At 36.5% G+C, this 24,546-nt stretch overlaps 1 protein-coding gene across 3 annotated transcripts; it reads right to left on the reverse strand.

The window, feature by feature from the left end:
• Window positions 1-1,352: 1,352 nt before the first annotated feature.
• LOC148407719 (cysteine-rich secretory protein LCCL domain-containing 1-like) lies at window positions 1,353-24,118 on the reverse strand. 3 transcript variants are annotated; one of them, XM_088401945.1, is made up of 15 exons: window positions 24,036-24,118; window positions 22,228-22,606; window positions 12,083-12,201; window positions 8,755-8,887; window positions 8,543-8,658; window positions 6,938-7,038; window positions 6,662-6,844; window positions 4,482-4,542; window positions 4,149-4,215; window positions 3,944-4,074; window positions 3,230-3,273; window positions 3,080-3,152; window positions 2,937-3,012; window positions 2,727-2,860; window positions 1,353-2,218 (listed from the first exon to the last, which is right to left on the reverse strand). In XM_088401945.1, exons 2-15 carry the CDS (start codon window positions 22,504-22,506, stop codon window positions 2,167-2,169), a joined length of 1,569 nt encoding a protein of 522 aa, XP_088258071.1. In that variant the 5' UTR covers window positions 22,507-22,606; window positions 24,036-24,118; the 3' UTR covers window positions 1,353-2,166. The 3 variants fall into 3 exon arrangements, with proteins under 3 accessions (XP_088258071.1, XP_088258072.1, XP_088258070.1); XM_088401946.1 differs by having other exon boundaries at window positions 24,089-24,112; XM_088401944.1 differs by having other exon boundaries at window positions 23,877-24,106.
• Between the last annotated feature and the right edge of the window lie 428 nt (window positions 24,119-24,546).

Raw genomic sequence — 24,546 nt, forward strand, 5'->3', positions numbered from 1 at the left:
TATTTACTGTCGGCTTTTCTATCCTTTCCTCTGCAGTTTAATTTCCTTCTCATGTTCTCGCTTTTCTTCAGATGCCTTAGGCCCCATCCTATGCCACACTACCATGAGAATATTGACACTACCTTGCGAATGTATACACAGGCAGCTGATCAATCCACTCCACAACCTTTTCTCTCCCCGATGTAATCCCTGTTGGCTTTAATTTAAAGTAAATTAATGAATGCTTACCGCTGACACGCAAGCCATTGATTTTTTTCTATTAGTGTTTGTTTTGGCAAAGTTAGTATAGCAGATGGATGTACAAATTTCTATAAAAAAAATAATCCTCATATACACACATATGCATGTATGATTTCCCAGTTCTTCGAGGCTAACTCGGACTGACAGCTTGAGTCAAAAGCAATGGCAGGCCTCTGGACATCATAACGCTGTCAGACATGAATACGGTGCCAACCTATATGGATTAGTCATTTCACTCCACTGCTGCTAAGAAGCAAATGAGGATTGACAAGAGAACTGGAATACCTTGAGAGGAAAGTTAGGATTTCTAAGGTTCAGTTCCCCTAGGTTTGATGAATAATCCATGTGGATGCTGGGAGGAAAGGTGCTGAAGTGTAAGGGTCAACCTAAAGGTTTCACGTGAGAAGGAAGCAGTCAGTTGTCATAAAACCCACCAAGCTGACCACTTCAGTGACTCCCAAAGGACATTACGTTTTACTGTATCCACTGGCTTGGAGCTAATGTGACAGAACATATTGACAATGAGCTCTGAAAGCACATTTTCACTTTTGAAAGCATCATGACCCATCATGTGTTCAAGAAGCAGCGATAACAGCTTTGGAATACAGGCTATCTATGTAACTACGTATCTATCTATCTATGTACCTATCTATTTATCTATGTCAGAGGTAGGCATTTTCTGGGGGAAAAAATACATATACATATGTATGTATATATATATATATATATATATATATATATATATATATATATATATATATATGTTTATATATTTTTTACTCGTGATCAGTCATAAATATTTTTGTAATTATTCAGTTTTAATTAATGTAATTAATTTATTGAATTATTTAATTTAAATTGTAACCACTTTTACAGATATTTTACAAATATACAGATATTTTTAAATAATATACATTTAATAATATTACTATTATATTATTATTAGGTCTAATATACATTACCCATAATATATATTACAATAAAATAATAGTTAAAATGGATAAATATATGCATTGCATCATTAGCATAAAGTGTGTACAAATGTAATCTCATTTATGCATGAACATGTAAAATGAATTCAGACAACATCATGAAATAACATCAAATCTTAATTGGAGAGTTGTAAAGTTTTATTGCAAAAAGATTTTTCCCAATAACCTGAGGTAGGAAATATAATCCATATGACAAGTAAAATGAACTGTGATGAAGATATGTGCAATAGGTTTATGAGTAATGCACAATATAATCATTGTTACAGATACAACATCAAAAAATATTCAAATAAAAATTATGTTAAACATGTATAGGTTTTGAAGAAAATATTCTGAATGTTTGCTATATTTCCTGCCAGCAGGAAAAGTGCTGAAAATTTTCAAATATATAACAACATGAAGCAGCATCCTTTATACACCATACTGATACATCAATAGCATATCATATAAAAAAATATGTTTTTTCTCCATACAAAGTACAAATTGGCATAAACCTTTTCGAAACCACCAGTAAAAATGTGCCAGAGAAGCGTAATTATACGAGTATCATTATTTAATATTTGATGAAATACTTTTTGTTTCCTAAAAAATAAAATAATTCAAAAGAAAGTCAAAGCAAATTTGAAATGTTAAAGTATGTACAACAAATTGGGCTATTCAAAGGATCGTGTATTTACAGTTTCGAATAATTTCCCACAAAAGCTGACCAAATTCTATGGTGGGTTTGTGCACACAGCTTCCCCGCATGTATGTGTCAAGTGTTTGTTTACGCTGTCATGGAGACAAGCGCTAACCCCCCAGTGGAGCAAAGGCAAGAAATGAGGCAGCAGCCATTGACTGTGAAAACAGGCTTTGATTAGCGTCTATTCTCAAACCAGAGTGGGCTCTCTGTTCGGGCACGTCGCCCTTATTGATGTGCGCAGGTGGGAGTGACTCAAATCACGGCGAATACCCGAAAGGCCTTCCCACCCGGAGGATTCCGAAGACTGGATAAAAAAGAGACAGAGTGACTTTTCACACGCTACCTTATATACCATAACATCACACTCCTAAATATAATGCAGCATCAGACGTCTAAATGTGGGCATTTTTCCCTCCGTTGATAAACTTTAAGTGCTTTTCAGAACGTTCACTTGAGAATTTTTTTCCCGCTGTAATTGCCAAGAAATGAATTATTCGAAGCAGGAGGCATGCATATCACTCTCCCATAGGAACAACATGAGAAGCTATGAGCTTGAAAAGATTAAATTCACGAAGGAGGGAAGTGGGGAATGAAAGTGCTCACTTTACCTGAGAGCCATTAGTTTCTGCTCCATATGCAAATGACTCCCTTCACTCTCCGAGCAACCCTTTTTAATTAATTTCAAGGCACTACAGCGACTACTTTGATTAAGCTGCCATCTTTATAGATGTTAAGATGTCATCATATGTCCTAAAACACCACCTGGCATGAATTTAAGATATTCGCAGTTCGGCAAAGCTAAGATGAAATACCTTTCTGAGACGACGCCATTTTGGCTGGAGGCTATGTAGAGGTTCCGCTTGTCCGCCGGCATCACGTCGATGTAACCCCCCGCGTTGTTCCTAATGACCCCGGCGTGGACTGCTGCGCGGCAAATACTGGATTTCTGCAGGAAAAAGCAACACCAATCATTTGGTTCTGTTACAGTGTCACGTGAATACGTCCATGAACAAAATACTTACGTCCGAGTATATTCTGGTGCCGATTACTCTGGCTATCTGTGAGTTCTCTTCTAAACAGTTCCTTGGGCAGTATAACCTATCAAAACAACGTATAAAACCTGTAACTGGTGCTTATTATTCATAGGAAGGAGCTGGGGTTATACCTTGGGCAATGCTTGGCAGGCCTTTGGTAAGGACACAGTTGTGCGACTGTGGTCTCGCAAGAGATCGCTTTAACTGAAATGCAGTACAACAACAATTGAGCAACAAGATAAACTAATACTAACTACCACACATGTCCATTAGTAGCGTACCTGTTACTCTGGATACTGTAAAAGAATTTGCACTTTGGTATTTCCTGTCCAGGGAGACAAAAAAAATTAGATCTTCACTACAACTTTCCTCCATCAGGATATATATATACTGTATATATATATATATATATATATATATATATATATATATATATATATATATATATACACATATATATATATATATATATTCCTTAAATTTCCTTAAATTAAAATAATTTAAGAAAAATATCTTACTTATCGTCAACGCGTTGAGTGGGGCAGGGTGCGAAAAGTTTTCCTTTTCCGTGGGGGGAGGGGGCTCGCCAGACTTCTTAATAGGTCTATTTGTTAAAGATATATATATATATATATATATATATATATATATATATATATATATATATATATATATATATATATACATAACGCGTACATTGCCTTGCAGTCTTGTCTCGCCCCCACCCCACCCCCTCCGCCCATAACCACAACAGTATGTTATGTTAGTAGCGTAATTTTGTCATTTTAGCAACACACACTATGTGTTTTAATTGGACTGTCATGATCCATGTAACCACTAAAATGAGTAACCACTAAAAACCGCATTTTTGTCACCCAAATTGAAGTAATAAAGATGGGGTCGACTTATAAGCGAGGTCGACTTGTACTCAGAGAAATATGGCATTATTCATTTTTTTGTCTTTTTCAATACTGAGCTGGAAGCAGCAGTCTCACCCCAGTGACTGGACTCCATTCTTGTTAGACTTAATAAAAAAGTCCTTTCTTCCCTCTCTCGTTACATCCATCCATCCTCCATCATTATCTATGACACCAGCGTGTAGACCGGCCCGGCACACGCTGGATTGCTGCAGAAATAAGATGACATAAATGAATGTTAGCTGGACGTTTTGAGATACTGTACAAGATAGCATTAACTCACCATTTCATAGTAAACTGTCCCAACTACTTTTGCTGTAGCATCTAAGCATCCTGCAGGGCATTCATATCTGTGGATAACACAATTGGAGATATAAAAAAGTCATTTTTACTTCCTTCTACTTTTTATGCCAATGTCTACCAAGGAGATGGTCACAGTAATTTTGTCTCTTTCTTAGCAGGATTTGTTTTGGATAATGAAACTGGCTTTGCCTTGGCGAATAATAAACCTGAATGACAAAATTCAGGCACTTTGGACACGGGCTATAATTTTGTCCTTTTTGGCCTTGGTGGAAGTCCCTGCTTTTATTTGGTTGCATTATAATTTTATCCTTACCTATTACATGTTGTTCCTTTACACTGATCTCGAAGCTTAGTGTCACAGGTCACAAGCTGAGCTGCAAGACAAGCATTAAAAAAATGGAATTTAAATGCGTAAAAGAACAAACATGCAAAATTCTGCTGTCTTTATTTGGATGTCTTGCTTTAATTTTTTAAATTAAAGAGGGGGTGCTGGCTCAGTCAGTAATGTAACTTGCTAAATCACAAACAACACTAATCTGATGCTGTCAATGTGGCTAAAAAAAAAAACAACCTCAAAATCTTTAGGATAAAAATTTGAGTGTTTTACATTACATAATTTTGACATACCATGATCTCACCTCCACTCGCCAACTCCGTTAACCCTTTCCAATAATCCAGAGCAATTATATTAAGCCAATCAGCCTTTTCAGTGAATGCAGTTTGGGTTTGAATCACTACTCCTCCTGATATACCCATAAACATAATGTTGACATTGATGTTGACGTGTTCAAATAATGGCGATTTGACAACCAAGTTTACACACAAAATTGGTCTTTTTATTTGTACTGTTTGCGCTTACTCCATGCTGCTATTGTAACAATGCTTATTGTATATCTTTTTTTGTAAACTTTTTATATTAACTGATCTAGATGCTTTGTTTTTTTTTTTTATAGCTGTGTCACTAGACACCTTGCAGTGGCTAAAATTGGAAACTAACTTTTGTAGCTAAAACGTGTGAGTTTACGGAAATGAAAAATCAAAATAAACAAATTTAAAATATATGATAATGACTAAAACATGCCGCTTAAGCAAATTCAAACGTTAAAGTCCTAAAAGACAAGCTGTTTGAAGTTCATCGTCAACTACTGACCCGCATTGTTTTTTTACGGGAAAAGGCTTTGTTTTTGTCATGTGAAGTGTAATTGCAATAAAATAGGAATTTTCATCATTTACTCTTTATTTATTTTGTTTCAGGCACTTTGGTGCACTTTGTTATTTTTTTCTGTTTTAGACTAAGCTGTGACCTGTATAAACTCTGTAAAAAATTATTAACAGTTGTTGAAAGTTGAATTAGATTGCTTTTTTCTTTTGTTAATGTTAAAAAGGATACAGGTTTAGGTATATTTATACAATTTTTATAGAAAAACTTACTTATCGTCAACGCGTTGAGTGGGGCAGGGTGCGAAAAGTTTTCCTTTTCCGTGGGGGGAGGGGGCTCGCCAGACTTCTTAATAGGTCTATTTGTTAAAGATCCCTAATATTCAGTGAATTCAGTAAATTCAGTAAAATATAATTGAGAAGCTAGTGCAACAAAAAGCAAGCATAAATGTGTTACATGTGCTAAATATTAGTAACAAAAAAAGCACATGACAAAATTATAACTGATGTAGCTTATCTTACATATCCTTATACCTTCATTATTAAATGCATAGTACAACTCAATGCATTCCGGGAAAAAAAAAAAAAAAAAAAAAAAAAAAAAAAAAAATATATATATATATATATATATATATATATATATATATATATATATATATATATATATATATATATATTTTTTTTTTTTTTTTTTTTTTTTTTTAATAATATTTTTCTACAGACCCCTGCTATTCTTGGCGAAAACATTTATAGCGAATAGCGAAAATCCGCATTTAACTGACACCCACTGAAAAGCATTAGAAAGAAATGTTATTTTAGTCATCATAAATACTTTGACTAATAGGCTGATTAATCATAATTGGTATATTATCAGCATCGGCCTGAAAAAATCTATATCATTTGGACCCTAGTCAGCAGTACTGACTTGAATATGTGAGTCTACTTACAATCCCAGGTTTCCTTTGGGCTGTTTAAAGGAAGCCATTTAAAAACCACAGTCATTCTCTCATACCCCCTTTGGGCTCTCCAAAAGCAAACACACTCGGAAGATTCGAACTAAAATAGTTACTCCGCTCAAAATGTTACTAATGTTACTGTCAGGACAAGTCAAGAAGATGATTTCAACATCAAGGTTATTTGGGATTAATTACAAAAATAACACTATGTTTTTGCAAGTCATTAATGCTCACTCAGCACTAATCAAGCAAACATCATAGATTCTTTGGTTTTGACCCAGTTTTACAACAATACTTGACCACCACTATGAGCCCCTCCCAAGACCAAAAAAAAAAAAATGAAACAAGAGCCAGAATAAACAGTCAAATGGCAGCTTACACATCTGCTGTGTGTTGACCACTTCATTTTTTGGCAGGTCGTTTGCGGGAGGCTTAGTGGCGGGAGCAGGAAGACTGGGAGTCTCAGGCTTTGAAACCCGGGGCCGGATCTTCTGCGCGGTACGGGGTGGCTCGATAAAGTTGTTTTCCTCCGTTTCCTCTGGAGGACGGTGGCTATTGTGGCCTTTGAAGGAAACATCACAAAACATCACATCAATACAGAATACATTTTGGAAGTTTTCTCCTTAAATCTGATATTGATTACTGTTACACAAACCTTTATAACAGAGGTTGTCCTTGCAGCCGCCTCCGTAGCTGGGAGGACATGCGGAACAGGGGGCCCCGTGTTTGTATGGTGCGTGGCCCCACCAGTTGCCCCTGTTTAGGTCACAAAACAACCAAAAACATCAGAGCACAACTCCTAATGACGTTCTGCACGGTCAATAAAGTTCAGTTTGAATGATCACGTTATCAAAGATAATCATTTAGGTTTAATGGCCGCTGTATCCATTTGGCAGATTACAATGGTTTGAATTTTAGACATGCTTGTTTGGAAGTCAACTTCAACTCATTAAAGCTTTTATTGATGTTTATATGTTATGCAAAAAAATAACACATGATCCCCTTTACATTTTCAAACACCATCCCTCACCTAAAAAAATTCTGGTTACTTTTTTAAAGCTTGGAATGTTTCTTTTTGTTTTTTTGTTTTGTATTTTTTTTCCATATTGCAGCCTATTGTGGACGACTGAATGAAGTCACAAAACTTGGCGAAAAATACCAAAAATAAAGTAATAAGATTATAAAAGATTATAAGATGTAAAGAAACCCCACAATATTTGGTATGGTCTTTTAAACTAATATGCATTTTGTTAATTGTGCTCCTAATAAAAAGGAATAGCAAGGATTTTATTTTCAATGAGAATGATTTTGTCAATCAACCGATCTTTTAGATTTGAAATTTTTTTGGTTTCCATCCTTTCATTAAGAAGCTAGAATTTTTTTTAATTAACAGCACACAAAATGCACCGATTTTTATAATTACTGGTGCGTGTTACAACAAAACAAAAATACACTGAAAAAATTAATTGCACTAATTTTTTTGAAAATGTTATCATATTTATTTTATTTGTTAATTTTATTATTTAATATGCACCAATCAGAGAAACACTTTCTATATATTGACAATAAAAGTTATTCTATTCTATTCTATTTATTCTATTTTACATTTGTGTTTAATTTTGGTTCAACAAGAAGATCATAGTTTTACTTTGGTGGAGGACTCAAGAAAAATAATATTTATTATTCGTAGGTTTATATTCCGGCAATTTTGTCAAGGTCTCTAAACAATTATCACAAGTAATTATCTAATACTTCAGTCATGAATTAGTTGTCGATGAACTTTTGCACCTCTAATTTTTTTTTTTGTCCTCAAAGGGATTATGGAAAATGGATAAATTACTGAATTAAATTCTGACTGTCTCCCATGATTAAAATACACTGTGGTCTTTTGTAATTCCTCCTGAAAAAAAATTTACTTTTGAAATGCGCTAACGCTCTTAGTTGAGGACAGGTCAAAGGTTTGGACACACCTTCTCATTCCAGTTCCTAAAGTAATGATGGCTACCTTTTTTAAGTGCATAACTCCTCATTCCTAATTTTGAAGTCTTCAGTGTGACTCTACATTGTAAATAACCATGAAAATACCGAAAATTGAATGCATGAGGGGGTGTGTGTCCAAACCTTTGGCCTGTATTGCATTTTTTAATAAGTTTGGTCCATGAATCTGTGCGGTTCAACATTATTACCAAAATAGTGTGCTTTCCTCTGGATGCCAAGATAAAAAAAAACAAAAAACAACTGTAACAACTCCTGAACTTACTTTGGTGAATAGTTGCACACAAGGTACACCGCCTTGGCCCAAATCTGTCCCCACACATTCATGTTGTAGCACAAATTGACCGCGCAGCCAATCCGACTACTCGTGGCCCACACCAGCTGCAGAACACAGAGCATTAAAAAATGTGTCTTTAATAATAATAAAGACTTCAATATCCTGAAAATATGGTCTGGGTCTGGTTGTAGGAGCTGCACCTGGGTGTAATGCGTGCAAACCGGGCCAGAACATCGGAATGGGCAGTAGGGGTTACACTCCTGGGGATAAGGGAAAGTGTAGTCTTTCACTTCATCATACCAGGCCTGAACGTGAAAGGTGGGGGGACGATACCTGCAAGGGAATGACAGGAGGTATTTAATATTGTATCACAATATGAAATGGTGTATTCAGTGGTGAATGGCAGATGACGCACATTATTTTTTTTCATGCACCTTTATCTTTCTTGCAAAGAAGTGCTTGGATTTACAAAAACTTGTTTTGGTGTCAGTCTGTTTAAGTGACTATTTGTGCAGTGGTTCTCCACATTTTTTTCCAAGGATATACCCTTTGAGAAAAAAATTAATCAAACATCAGCCCTGAACCAGCACGGTACGCAAGTTGGTTCATGTTGCAATTAATTCTCGGTTTTTAAAAAGCATTGTATTGAAAAGTGTTACATTAGGTTAACTAATACTTTCAGAAACCTTGTTAAAATCTCACATACCCCCTGACATCCCTTCACATATCCCCAGGGGTAGTACCCCCATTTCAGAATCGGTAATCTAATGGGCATGGAAGTGGCAAACAATGTGGTGATAAAAAAACAATGCATATAAGTTATCTTAAACTCATATAACCTATGTATTCAATAGTCGGTATTTAACTGCCATGCAGGAGGTTCAGAGCAGTGGTTCTCAACCTTTCCTTAGCGATGTACCCCTTAGCGAAGTACCCCTTAACAAGTGCAATGCATTTTTGTGTTAAAAAAAAAAAGACTTAAAACATGCCATGAGTGTCTCATTTATTGAACTTAAGAACCTTTCACACTTCATTTGAATTGACACACAAAAATAACCAACCCAACCTCTTTTGGATCATAAAAGAAATCAGTTATCAATAAGAAATAACTTAATTATTCATAAATATTTGTCCACAAATACACAAATCAACATACGTGTCAGACCTGTTCTCAGTAAGAAATAATTATACATATTTTGTCATAGAAAAATATTCAACTTAAAGTGTTCTTTTGTGGGACCATTGTAGAGCTCTGTTCACAAAAATAAATCATTAGCTTGACAGGTAACGAGAGGTGGAATGTGACAAGTTGGGTCAAATCATTCTTGTATGGGGGAGAATCTGGGTTTTTTAAATAATTAAATTGAATAACCTACAGAACATAAATTTGTTTTATGAACTTACATTTCCTTAAACGTGTAATTAATCCAATAATTATTTTGAATTTTGGAGGGGATTTTTGTTTGTTTGTTTGATTTAAAATCTCAAGTACCCCCTGGCGTTCCTTCAAGTACCCCCAGGGGTACCTGTACCCCCATTTGAGAACCACTGGTCTAGAGCATACTTGTCGAACTTCGGCATTCAGCTTGTTTTCTGGTCCTCTCTCCCCGACACACCTGATTCAAATGATTAGCTCTGCAGGACCTTGAAAATGATACTAATCATTTGAATCAGGTGTGTTTGAGAGAGAAGGTTCAAAAACATTCAGGATACCGACCCTCGAGGATTCTAATTCGACACCTGTCGTCTAGACCAAAGAGGAGGTTCATAGATGTAGTGAAAGAGGACAGTCGGAGGTAGTCGAAGTGAGGGAAGAGGATGCAGGAGACAGGCTTAGATGGAGGCAATCGATTTTCTGTGGCAACCCCTTAAGGGAAAAGTAAAAAGGAGAAGAAGAAGATTCAAAAATCAGTATTTGCTCAAGGTGTGTTGTGAGAAGTATTGGAATGTTAACTGTATGTTTGTGGATGAGGAGACAGCAACATGAAGGAGAAAAGAGCTGGTTGGGAGGGTTGAGTTACTTGTACGTAGTTGTATTCCTTTTTGTAAGGTTGTAAACAACTCCCTATTAGACAAAAAAAAAAGGCCAAAGGATATTTTCTGAACAGGTTTGCTAGAAAGCCAATGACTTTCTCTCTTTGCAAAAGACAAGTTTTGACTCAGGTTGTGGTCTTTGTCTCCACGTTCTCTTATTGATAATTCTGCAAAATATGGCAATTTTAAGTTATTGTTGCGATTTAAAACATTAACTTCAGACATTTAGTAAAGTTTACATCAGCAGGATAGATTTTAAAGACCTGATGAATCGCGAGTGGTAATGTATTGTGCATGCTATTGGCAACAGGTTTTCGATTGATGTAGAGAACACCATGTTGTGCTCTGATGGGTAGGTTACATGGTTTTCAACATGCAACATTTTGGACAGTACAGCAAGTGGAAGCAGAAGTGATGGAATTTGGAAGTTCCAATCACCAATTTTCTGCATGCACTGAAATGACCCATATGCAGTATATCCAAGTCACCGCTGAGATCTTCCTATAGTTATATTGCTGAATCGAAATTTGGCCATAACATTGTGTGAAAAGTATCAGTTCTCTTTTTTTCTCTTTTTTAATTTTTTTCTTATTTTTATGTATGTAGCAATCAATGGCAGTGAACTATTCACTATTCTTTGATATCTTTAGCCATCATTGGTCGTGAATGAGTTAATAAATCAATAGATCATGAAAAATTGCCTATATTTGAAAGTAATGTAAAATATATAGAAGAACATGAACCCATCATCAAAGCTGATTTTCATGCACTTGATGAAGTGAATGCAAAATTACCTTCAAAATGGTACATTAAAGAAAAAAAGAATTACAGCATCACCATCTAATCTCAACAGGTTAAATGATATTTATTCTAATGTAAATTGACCTATTGTTTACAGTATATTTTTTTGCATTCAAATCGATACCGAGGGTTTCCAGTGGAGACAACCAGCTTGTATTAGCAGTTATCGACATTGGTTATTATTTGAGCATCTAATATTTGCGTTATGGCTGTCATGTATGTGAGCATATTTAGAGTAGTGTAAGTATGCATGTACAGTTCAATATTTACACAATGTTGACAAATGTAGGTTAATGTTGCAGTTTAGGGTAGAGGGAAGACAGCTATTCTGTGTGTAGTGTGCACTGCCCGTTCCTTCCAACAACACATGATAATTCACTGTCAAGGGAGTTGAGTAGTTAGCTGCCAACAAATGCACAGGCAACACTCCTGCAGAAACCAAACATGTCCGCCATGACAGTTTTTGCTTCGCCACCCTTGGGGAAAGAATATTGCCAGAAACATCATCCCTGTCCAATTAAAACTTGGCTCTCTCGTTATTTATGTATTAAAAAGCCATAAAAATACAGTTGTTTGATTCTAACACTCTATGTGATGATTTATTCCTTTACTTGGTTGTTTAGCTTTGAACTTTATCGATATGAAAGTGATGTTTTTAGTGTCAGTTGTATTTTGATGACGTTTTAGATTTACCTCCCCCAGTGAGCTCCTAGATTCTGTCCAATTTGTGGCAGTAATCCTGCAGGACCGTGCTCCCACAGACAGGTCTCAGCCCACTCCTCTGCTGTGCGTTCCAGCTCCGTGTCCCACTCCTGAATAGATAGGAGAGATGTTGAATTTGTTTTTGTTTTATGAGTTAATTCGGTGCTTGGAGTGTCAATGTGTAATATTTAGGCCGTTATTCATTTTGAAAAACCATTATAAATATCAATAAGGTGTAGATAAATGTGTTCTTTCCAACCAGCATGTTTTTATTTATTTATTTGAACATCTAGTAATCGCTATTTATAATACATGGGGAGCGCCACCCAGATGGGAGCAGTCATGTTTCTTTTAGCTTCGGAAAGCGAAGGAGAAAAACTTTTGTATGTCAATCGCAAATAAAACTGGGAACATAGGAAATGGATTGTTTGCTTGCCAATCATACATAAAATAAGGAGGACGGGTTTGTGTTTTCATTTTATTTATGTCCGCAGAAGCCCAGGGGAACTTAACCAGGTTCCACACTAAAACCAATAGAGAATTGTACTTGTATTCGCTAACTATTCCCTCGCATGGTGCGAGTATGGTCTCTCTGTGACGCCGTAGCGAGCGTGCTGCATTCACGTAACACCAGTAAGCGGCAACTCTAAATATTCCACTCCGTATCTTTAAATTGTGGAAAAAAATAAGTGCCTTTACTCATCCTATTTGACTTGCAGATTTTAGAAAGTGGGTAACAGCAAATCATCAAGTTATATTTTTAAATCAATAAATGGAGAATTGATAATAAGTATATAATAAATAAACCAATTCACCCAAAAATGACCACATTATGTACATGCTAAGATGACACACTGTCTAGAAGTGATGGGGTGGGTGGTGATTAAAACTCAAACTAGTTTAAAAGCGTGACAACAGGCTTAAAAGAAACATTTTTTTAGCTATGCTAAAGTTTGTACGTTTTTCACCTGTATTGCAAGCGGGCTTGGAACATTTAGGTTCACTATACAGTATAGCTGTTACTCACATGCCATCACAGAACCAAACCAATCGACTCATGTGACCATTTCCTGGGTCTAACAAACATTTTCAGGCCAGGGGCAAACTCAAAAGCTGACGAGTGCGCGTTTCTAAAATGTTACTCCGTTCACGGATACAGCAATAGGGTGAAGAAAAATGTGAAAAGAATCTTCTTCTACCTCATTAGAAACCACAAATGATAAGAATAAGTCTGAAAGATTTGTGTGCTCTGATCATTGTTTTTTTTTAAGTGACACTCCTTAAGGTCCATGTTGTCATCCAGCAAGTGTATTAAAAAGGTAATTACGTAATTTTTGGTTAAGGTAATCTTTGCACTTGACGCTTCCTGCCTAATGTGGCACATTGTGTTTTTTGTTTTTAAACATTCAGCATTCACATCAACCTGATCCTGGAAGGGGGATCCTCCCACCTGCGGTCTCTTATGAAGATTTCTTATTTTTCCCAATTAGGGTTTTTGAGTTTTTCCTTCCCCTTCTGGGAGCTTTGTTTAGGGGATGCTGTTATGTATTTATGATTATGTATTTATGATGAAAACAAGTCTCTGTTTGACTTCTTTTCACCTGTGAAGCTCTTTGGAACTTCGGTGATTCAGGGCTATAAAAGTAAACTTGATTTGATTTGAAATTGTAATTGTTCAGCATTGTAGTCAACATGCTAGCACATGGTTTTAGCTTATTTGTAGCTAGCAAATCATACTTGCACATGATTTGATTCTATTTGTCACTAGAAAATTAAATGAAGATGTGACTGACTATTAAATATGATAGGTAATATCAGCACATATGTAAATTTCATCATGAAATCCCAAAATTTTGTAACCCAATGTATACTATCTATACATTGTATGATGATTGTATGATTATATTGCAGTGCTCATCCCCCATGAAATTAATAATGCTTCACGATATGTTGCTACTCATCTGACGTGGCTTTTCTGGTAATATGCAGTTAAATCCATAAAAAAATATAAATATTTTGAAGTAATACCTACCATATGTTTATAGTGAAGATTTGACTGAAAATTGAAAATTCATCTTTGCGGTTGGCTCATATTGCAATTTTGGGGTTTTCTGGGAATGCTAAAAGTGTCCTCTCTCCACACTGACCTATATTCGACCATACAAAATGTTACACTAGCACCAGATGTACAACATTTTCCCTGAAGGACACCATATGCTGGATTTTAATGACACACCTTCACTCTCACCTTCAGTTTCTTAACTGCTTTCTGGAAGACTCAATTAGTTTTTACATAGGTGTGTGCGTGTGTGTGTATGTTCCTGTACAGCTATACTTGAGAGAACATTTCTAAGTTTTCTGGCAACATTATGAAGACATTTTAATTGAGGACAATTAGGCCGGTCCTCACTTGTTCAGACCTTGTTTTGAGGGTCAAGAGTATAAGTTTGAATTGGGTTAGGGTTGAGGTTAGGGTAAGGGTTAAGCAATCATTTCTGAGGGTTAAGGTTCGAGTTAGAAGATATGAAATGCAATAGGTCAATTAATATCCTCACAATTGTAGCTGTACAAACGTGTGTGTGTGCACATACATGTGAGCAGGAGAATTTAAGTTGGGATTTAGTTGCAATATTTCACACATTAAATCATGGAAGTTATTTCTGGTTTCTTGAATCCTCATCCAAAAGTAGGACTCTCAAACATACACTATTTTTAACACTTCTTCCTCTTCCTCTTCCATCTGTCACCTACTTAGGGTCACACTGCTGTTTTTTGCATTATTTCAGTAAAGTAAACCTTTACTTCGCCTCCAAACAGGACGCCTGTAAAGCCAGCAAAATATCACCAAATTAATGAAGTGATCGCAGTTAGGGATAGAATTGACTTCTGAATTTTCTGAACTCTTCTTGCCAAGTTCATGTTGGATTGTGCAGACTGATATATTCATTTGTTGAAACAGGCTCAACAACACTTTTCCAGCCGCAAAATGTACTTAAATAATTTGCTAGATTATTATTATTATTGCTAGATAATTTCTAGAACACAATTAGGGTATTATCATCAAGTATTTTTAAGGCTGCTTCAAGTTAAATCCTTTAGCAATTACATGGATAAAATATGACAACATTTCATTGTGACCACATGGTGAATACCTGGAACTAGATTAAATTCTGGCTGTTACTACTGAATAATTTTTTCATCAAATATTTTATCGATTGATTATTCCAATAATTGGACACAATTTTACTTTGCTTCAAAGCGTATCAAAAAAAAAAGTTTTCTCTCAAGAAGAGATGATTTACCAGTTATTATTCATTTTGTACTCTTTTAGTGATAAATAAACAATTACCATAATACCCCAAATATAAGGCAGACTTTTTTTCCCAAATATAAGGCAGACTTTTTTTCCCAAAAATGACAGCCAAAAGTATAAGTAAAACCTATAAACAGTAACTTAAAAATGTGTTTTTTTTTTGTTTTGTTTTTTTTATTCAACACCATTCAAGGAAGATTAATCTGTCAACCACATAAACTGTGTTTTGATCACAGATGTGGATTTTTATATCAGCCGGATTCTTACTTACAATAATTACCGTAAGCTATAGGGTGGATGTCAGGTGGCTGTTGCATTGAACAGCAGCTTGTCTTAGCTGAGGTTATTATGGCATTATTTTCAATAAAAGAAGCAAGCAGACTGAACCACCGTCTGAGTCCATCCTTGTTCACACAAAGTAATATTACTAAAATGCAGCATACCATGTAAAGGTTATGATAGCTCCACACCTTGCCACTCTTAATTGAACCAGCTGGCGACGAGTGCACCGGTTAGAGAACACGGAAAGGTATTCCATTTGACACATTTGTTAATGGTGAACTTTTAACATATACACAAAATCATAAACTTAAAAGAACACGGATGATCTGTAACTTATAGTATTTACGGCAAAATTAACTCCAGCTGCTCCAAACAACTGCTTGGAGCACCTTACACTGGCGCTGCCTTCACTTACCGGTCACAATGTGGGAAATCTGAATGACAATTAATTCATTAACCCGCAACTAGTAAATAATTTATGGATATGAACACAAGAAAATTTGAAGAATTTACAAAGATTAGATTTATTCTGTTTTGTTATAGTTTTTAGATTGTTGGTTTTAAACTGCTGGTGTGTCTTCTACACAGTAAAATAGAAATTACCAAAATTTGACCCTAAAATTAGGTGCGTCTGACACACAGGTGAGGCTTGTACTTATGAATTATGGTAAGCAGTATTGTAGATCAGCGATGAATAATGTCAAAGCCTTTTTGGAAATTGATCCAGTGAACGTTTTCCCAAAGTACCATCAGACGTTATATTTTGATCAAACACAAAAGATGAATCACATTTCATGTAGAACTACAGATTTCAGAATAATTCCTGTTGAGAAGATTTTGATAATATGTAGTTAAGAAATCATTATGGCCGATTACTTGGTTATTATATGTCAATTACTTTAATAATTGGTTAGTTGTTGAATACTGGATTCATTTTGAAAGGTCTTGTTTAAACTAATTAAAAATGTGTGTAACATTTTTTAAGGATTGCCACTGAATTTTGAGTGATGTTTTTAAGGGCTTTGCTCCTGTCGTGTAAATAAAAACACTCCGATGAGCCCCGTACATGTTAAAGCATAGGGCAGCAGTTTTAAACATTGATGCATCGCTTTGCAGTTTTTCTGAAAGTTATGAAGATATTTTTTTTTTAACAAAACATTATCTATGTTCCAAAATAACCTCTGTTGCAAATTGGTGCCAGCCTGCAATGATCTGTTTTCACTTTCTGCTCATCTGGCAATATCGGAAATCCTAGCTCACAATTCATAGACTCAACCGCAAGTGGGTAGTGGACCGAGTCACTGCAGGAGTAAATTTGTGCCCAGAAGCAGACAGAACATGGAGGTTGAGAGTTAAGTCTTTAAATACAAAATAAAGGAAAAACGAGACCTGGAACCAAATACAAAGATACTGTAGCTTGTGACAGCTTGAGAGTTTGATATTCTGACGTGCCACTGCACATATTTAAACAATGAATCCTATATAAGATAATAAAGCAAACTAAAGAACCATAGCAAGTGCATAGCAACTGAATAAACAGTTGTTAGACAGTAAAGACAGGACCTGGTATGGCAAAGGTGACAAGTACGTGACAACAGGAAATGACATCACACCAATTTCTCCATTGCCACTGTCGCTTCAGTCTTTTAGTGCTACTCACACACACTTGTTTATTTCACTTGACACTTCATTTGCAGCAACTTTCACCCTCGCCTCGCTCATCTGGTCACATTCCAGGGTATGGGTTGACTTCCTTTGCACATTTGGGTTTCCTGTTCCATAATGAATTGTGCATGTACAGTAGAAAGAGTGTGGAAACCAGTGGGAATTGCAAAATGTGAAGTGGCATTTACATGAATTATCATAGTTCGTGAAAGAAAGCCGTCGCTACAAAAGCTTTAGAATTTTGCCTTTGAGTCGGTTTTGAATGAAACTCAAATTTTGAACATGTTTTCAATTCCGATTATAATTTACCAAAGGTGTTTATTCATTCATATAATATGAAACATATAATGTGTTTTCCCATTCATACTAGCTGCATTGTTTGCTAATAGGCGCTACAGTGTCACATTGAAAGGACACATTCATGTTCAAGCCGTATAAACATTTGAAATCAGTGTGACGCTGATCTGCAGGTACCTGCTCCAATGTTGCTTCCTTTTCTTTACGGTGCCTTGAGCACAATAGAATTTGACCACATTAAACCATGTAGTGGAAAATCAGCCACAGACTTTCATTGGAGCCACCCGCTGCTTTTCACTTTTCTGACAACACAGCTCTGCCATTTTCGTTACTGCTAGTCGACGATAACGCTCCATTTGAGATGTTGGCCGACTCTGTGTCATTAGTGTGATTTCTAAAACACACGGGAACCACGGCAAACTCTATGTGAAGCTTCAAAAAGGAATATTGAATTGTGGATGTTAATTCACGAACAATTTACCAGCCAAAATTGACATTCATTATATTTCATCAGAAAATCACTCATTGCATTTTTCCTACTATTCCTATTTTTCAATTATTGTTTTAGCGTTGGGGTTAAAAACTATCTTATCAAAACTGCAATATTATTTTTTCTACACATAGGTACCGTACTGCCTTCGGTAGTAACATTATCTCAGATTTAAATATGGCCTAATATGCTCTTTAAAATGAAATAAGCCAGTGTGCGACTTTACTTTAATTTTATCAAGTCAATATATATATATATATATATATATATATATATATATATATATATATATATATATATATATATATATATATATATATATATATATATATGATTTAATAAAATGTTCTTTTTCTTTTCTATGATGACCGCTCTTAATATATATATATTTTTCAAAATATGTTTTTCAGATGACTGTTTTATTTCAATTATTATGAAGTGCTCTTGGATCATGTAGCAAGACAACAATTCGAAACACACCTGCAAGTCCGTAATAGTAAAAATATGTTTGTTTTTTTTTAATCATTAACAATCATTAGTCTATAATCATTAGTCTATATTTCTTTTTTGCCAAGAATGGAAATAAAAAAAAGCCAGGTTCGGTCTAGTACCGCAAGAAATCTATGAAACATGTTCCTGTTTTTATCGGATCACTGTCAGTCACCTCGATTCCCCTTAGTGATCCAAAAGTCGTATACTTTTGGATCACTAAATACTGTGAACTCTTGGTTATCCAGAGGAATATATTTTTCTCTGTCTGTGTTGTGTAATGACAGAATGGGAACGAAGCCACGGGGATAAGGGAGCAGGAGATGGCTAAGTAGAGTGTGAGCAGGAAAAGGGGGAGGAGGAAATATGGGGATTTGAATTGATGTTATCTTAGTGTCTCTGAGGTGATCACCACAGAGGGTGAGTCAGGTTCCGGTTTAATACCAAAACGGACGATAACACAGCTGACGAATGGACAGATGTGTGTGTTATGCGTGTGAGTGATGTTTGGATTTGCATCTGCATGCATGAGTGTGCTGGCAGAGTGAAGGCACATGAACTCTTCCAGTAGAGTGGCGCTGTGAGCTTTTCAGAGAGGTGACAGCACTCCAACAACACAGACCAAAAAAGGAAGTCAGTAAAAAAGCTGAACCACTTTCAAATAGATAACCACAATGCACTGGGAATTTGAATGGGACGAGCAACCATGGGGAGAACATGCAAACTCCACACAAGACCGGAGCGAGCTACACACACCTAAGGCAATTTGGAGTGTCCTTGCATGACTTTTTTCAGAAATGTGGGTGGAAACCAGACTACCCAGCAAAAACCCACACAGGCACAGGTACAAAATGCAAACACCTAATTAAGTTTAGTTTATATATACACACGTGTTTTTGTACTCTTATGAGGCAAAGAATTTTACTGGATTTTGAAAATATCTGCATCTCAGTTGTTCCTTTATAATTCTACGTTTCACAGTTTTCTTAAAAAGCTCAATAAAATTGTGTGTATGTATGTGAAGAAAACATAATTATTGAATAGTTACAAGCTTGAAAACTAAATAAACGCCACCCACTCCATTGTCTCATCTGTGACTGCACAAACATGTACAGTAGCTGTAATGAGTCCAAATGTAATTGGAAACGCTTCTGACTATATTCTTACTAAGCCTAACAGTGGAAGCTTTTTTAATTGTTCCCCCATGTAATTCAAGTGTAACAAGCTAATAGCAACAGGGTCAGCTAACTTTAGAATGCATGCTTATTTAATCATTTTTAACCGTGTAGCCATGGCAATGATCATACATGTGTAGATGCAAAGTACTTTGTACCACAAATGTAGAATGTCTAAGGATCTGCAATGGAAAAGACACACTATTTAGCATTTGGAAATGGCAAAGAATTGCATCATTTGGTGTAAACAGATTTTTAAGAGGAATTTACCTAGTTACTCAGTGGCTAATTTTGTTAATTACAGTTTCATTCATCGTGCTACCAACAAGAGGGCTGGAAGGCTTGCTGGCGCCTATCCCAGGAGGCAGGGCGCACCCTGGGCTGGTTGCCAGCCAGATGCAAGGCACACAATGACGATTGACTGTACACGCAACCAATCCCACCTAAGGACAATTTAGTATGTCCAATTCACCTGTCAAGCATGTTTTTGGACTGTGGGAGGAAGCCAGAGTGCCTGGAGAGAACCAATGCAGGCTTGGGGAGAAAATTCAAACTTCACATAGGAGGGCCGGAGTGAGCTGGATTTGGACCCAATGACTCTGTACTCTGAGGCGGACGTGCTGACCACTCTTCCACCAAGATGCTCACAGGGATATATTTACATTTTGATCTGTGAACTAGTATTGGAGAAATGAAGATTGTTTTTTTTTTTTTAACTTTATTAGATGGTGATCTTGGTTTGAAGATAAATCTTCATTCAGTGGAAACACTTATTTTCTAGCGCCTTCTTAGGCACGAGTGCCATCTAGAGGAATGAAAAATATCACAAGTGCTTCATGAAGCTTTATTTGACCATCACTACAATGTATCCCAGTTGGATACAATAATATGCATAAAATTCAATTTCACTCTTGATAGTCATTGACAAAGCATTTATTGTAGTTTGATTTTATGTTTCTTCCCAGGATCTATTCTGTGTTTTTGTTTTTACCGTTTTCCTTAACTCACTTGATTATTCGACCTTTCTCATCTGCCTTTCATATCTTTGAAACCCTCTCCTCTTTCAATTTCCAAATCTGTGTATATCATCTTTAGGCCTATTTCTGTTTACCCATTCTTTGCCAACGTTCTCTCTAACCTCACGTCCTCTTGTTGCTTGCCTCCCCATAATTCACCCCTGGGTGCCCCTGAATGTTGAGAAAGGAAAAAAAATAGCAAAGAAAAGAAAGAAAGAAAAAACAGACAACTGTAACAGGAGACAGTAGAAAGGAGCCATGCACTGCTGGCTGCTGGCTCAGCATTTCTCCACAAGTGTGCTTCAACTCGAGGCCTGCCAAGCCCCAACTCACACACACACACACACACACACACACACACACACACACACACACACACACACACACGCACGCACAGTCCGCAAATCCAAACTCTCAATTAGACAATTACATAGTCCAGCAATTGCCCCCAGCAGGAACTGTTTATTTTCCTTCACCGTGGAATAATACTGCCTTTTGTTCTGCAGCTCTTTAAGTGAGACATAAAAAAGTCATTACTTTCTGGACGCTGTATCGATTTTTAACGGGCGCCGATCCCGTTGGTGGCCATTTACAATGGCGTTCTTGCGGCAGCTACACATGTAGCGTGTTTGCAAGCTTTCCAGATGGCCGAGCGTGGAGCACTTGACTTTGGAGGAGGTGTGTGGTTTGTGTGTGTGTGTGTGCGTATGTGTGTGTATATTCGGTGGGGGTGAGACAGCTGGTAAAACAAGCCGGGGTGCCGCACTCTTGATTCTAATTGCATGGTGAAAAGTGATCTTGCAGGTTGTGCATGAATACACACGCAAATGCATACACACATTACATATGGGGACCTAGAGGCTATACTCAAGCATATCTGATAACCTGACTAAAGTTATGCATTTATTGGCAACATAGCAGATTTTTTTTCTCTGGAAAAAAAACCCCAACCAAGACCACATGTATAAGGATTAATGTGTAAAAATGTGTTCAGTGGGAAAAGTGCCAGATGCTCTGGTGGTGGTCACTGAGCTTTACAGCCTCCAAATGCACTCACTTCTCAAGTTCAGACTGGGGTCACTAATTATGTCGCTTATGTCAAAATGAAGCTCCTCAACTCGCATTCGCAGTACTCCTTGGCAATAAGATGCCACTAGATGTGACACCAGTTTGACCTTTCACAGTGGTCACTGTTGTATATATAAATATCCATCCCTCCATCCAGATAGATAGATAGATAGATAGATAGATAGATAGATAGATAGATAGATAGATAGATAGATAGATAGATAGATAGATAGATAGATAGATAGATAGATAGATAGATAGATAGATAGATAGATAGATAGATAGATAGATAGATAGATAGATAGATAGATAGATAGATAGATAGATAGAATTCTACTCACCATGTACTCCATGTTGGATGCTTGGGGGTACACCTGACCTCGAAGTTTGTTGTGCAGGTCCAGTATGAGCTGTGCGTCACTGTCAGTGATGGCTCTTCTCCCCCTCTGCTTGGCCTGCCACCAGTCACCTTCCTCGTCCAGGTACTTGTCCAGGATCTGCTGCCAGCCAGTGGAGTTGGGATGCATTGCCATGGAAACGGCCCTCTGGGTTAGCAATAGCAGCAGTAGTAGCAGAGGCAAGGACACACCCCTTGGCTGGTTTGGTGATGCAAGTCTCATTTTTTTACGTTAGGATTGATGAGTACCACCCAGAAAATACTAGGTGGGATGGATGTGGGATTACAATACAAATACACTCCTCAGCATTGGATTATGTGACCTGGCAAGAAAAAAAATGAGTTTGCATTAGAGCATTTGACTTGCTCTGTAAGGTTAATTATTGGCTGCCATTAACTGCTGTATAAGCCTTTTAACAATTGGTATTTGACATCTACAGCCTTCATTGTCAGTGAATGTGTTGAAGTCAAATTTTTTCACTTAGAACACAGAACTTTAGTCCATTAATGCTCCTCTTATAAGCGTTTCTCAAAACTAACATACGGACCACTTGGCTATCTAGCTTGCACCATCATATACTGTATCCCAAAGCCAAAGGATGGTAGATTTACAAAGTTTGTTTATGGCATTATATAGCAGTGAACATTCATCAAAAATTGTAGTTAAACATTTTACAATAAAAAAATGCCTACTCGTTCACAACAGGAGGTGATGGAGAACTTAAATTTACTGTCATTGATCCATTTTATTGAGCTAGCACTCAATAAGATAATTCATTCACGGTTGTTGACAATTGTAGACATTAAAGAAGAGTTTTTACTGGGCTGTCAGTGAATAACTTTAATTTGATGACAATTCATTGAAATTCACCCTAAAAATTAGTACATGGACCACATGGCCACTTTCAATGGGACCACCAGTGCCCACCAACCTTATTTTTTGAACTGCTATGAATGAGATTAATTAAACACATGGTACCCACACTTTTGTGCGTAAAAATTAGAGTAAAAAATGAAAAATGAATAAAATAATGTGTAATGTTTTAACCCCAATGACATGCCACACTATCTGCTGAATTGTTTATCACAGGGATCAGTAAAATTCGCTGAGAGATTGATTTTTTTTCTTGCTTTTGTTCCCATTTTATTTATTTTTTCCTTAAAAATTATTTATTTTTTCATATTAAAAAGAGGAAATATCCCAAGCAAAATATCAAAGTAAAACTGCAATTTGGTCATAAGTGAACATTCAGTAGAGATTTCTTTAAAATAAATAACATTGCAATTTTGTGACAGGTCTTACTTAAAAGAAATTAAAATACTGATGTAACCTGCAATTAAAAAAAAAAGTTAGCATCAGAAATGAAAACAGCACTAGAGTAAAGCCGCAATAACCGAACCGCTGTTTAGCGAGGGAACACTGTACTGACTTGACCTCACTGTGAGAAAAGTTGAACGAACCAGTGATAAAAGTTCTTTAGGTTTGCATGCTGTTTTTTAAGAACGTAGAGTCAAAGTAAATGTTACCAGCAAACATGAGAATATGAGCATGCACAAAAAGAGAATTGTGCAATACATTTCATAGAAATTTACCTCAAACGGATTCAATTTCAGACCACTGAATAAAATCCTGGCAGTGTGAAACAAATCAGGTCTGTAGCCCCTCGTTCTAAATCCGAGTGACGTGAGAGCTCAAGGGGAACTCAGAGTAACACACCCGCCTTTTTGATTGCCTGTTTCTTCAGTTTGTACCTTTGAATCTTGAAGGGTTTTTTAGCACTAAAGTCTCCTCAAGCATCGCTTACCAACATTTTATCCTCCGCTTCAAGTGCTCCCTGCACGCGGCTGCCTTTGGCCACGCCCCTTCAACCCACTGCAGAAGTGCAGAAGCACTTTTTGATTTGCCCTGAACCGATCCTAATGATTCAAAAATAACTCTTGTTTCTTGCTGACAAAAAAATATAACAAGTTGTAGTCATATTTGTAGTAGGATTTAGCAACATTTATTGTTTCTTTTATAACTTTAATTATTTGTTTTGCACGTTGCGGTGCTCTCCCTGACTTGAATGTCTGTATGATTTTATTGACCGGTAAACGTTGTAATCTGCCTTTCAGCTTGAATGTGCTCCAGTTTCCTCCACAACTGAACATACAAAATACTGTAGAGAAATGGCTAAACTCTGCCTGTGTTGTTGTAATGTATTGACCTGCATTGCATCTCTTGATTTATCCTTTAATTTGTAATTTGGCCTCACTAATTAGC

The sequence above is a fragment of the Hippichthys cyanospilos genome, chromosome 19 (assembly GCF_059441005.1).
Source record: "Hippichthys cyanospilos isolate Australia breed blue-spotted pipefish chromosome 19, RoL_Hcya_1.0, whole genome shotgun sequence".
Lineage (NCBI taxonomy): Eukaryota > Metazoa > Chordata > Actinopteri > Syngnathiformes > Syngnathidae > Hippichthys > Hippichthys cyanospilos.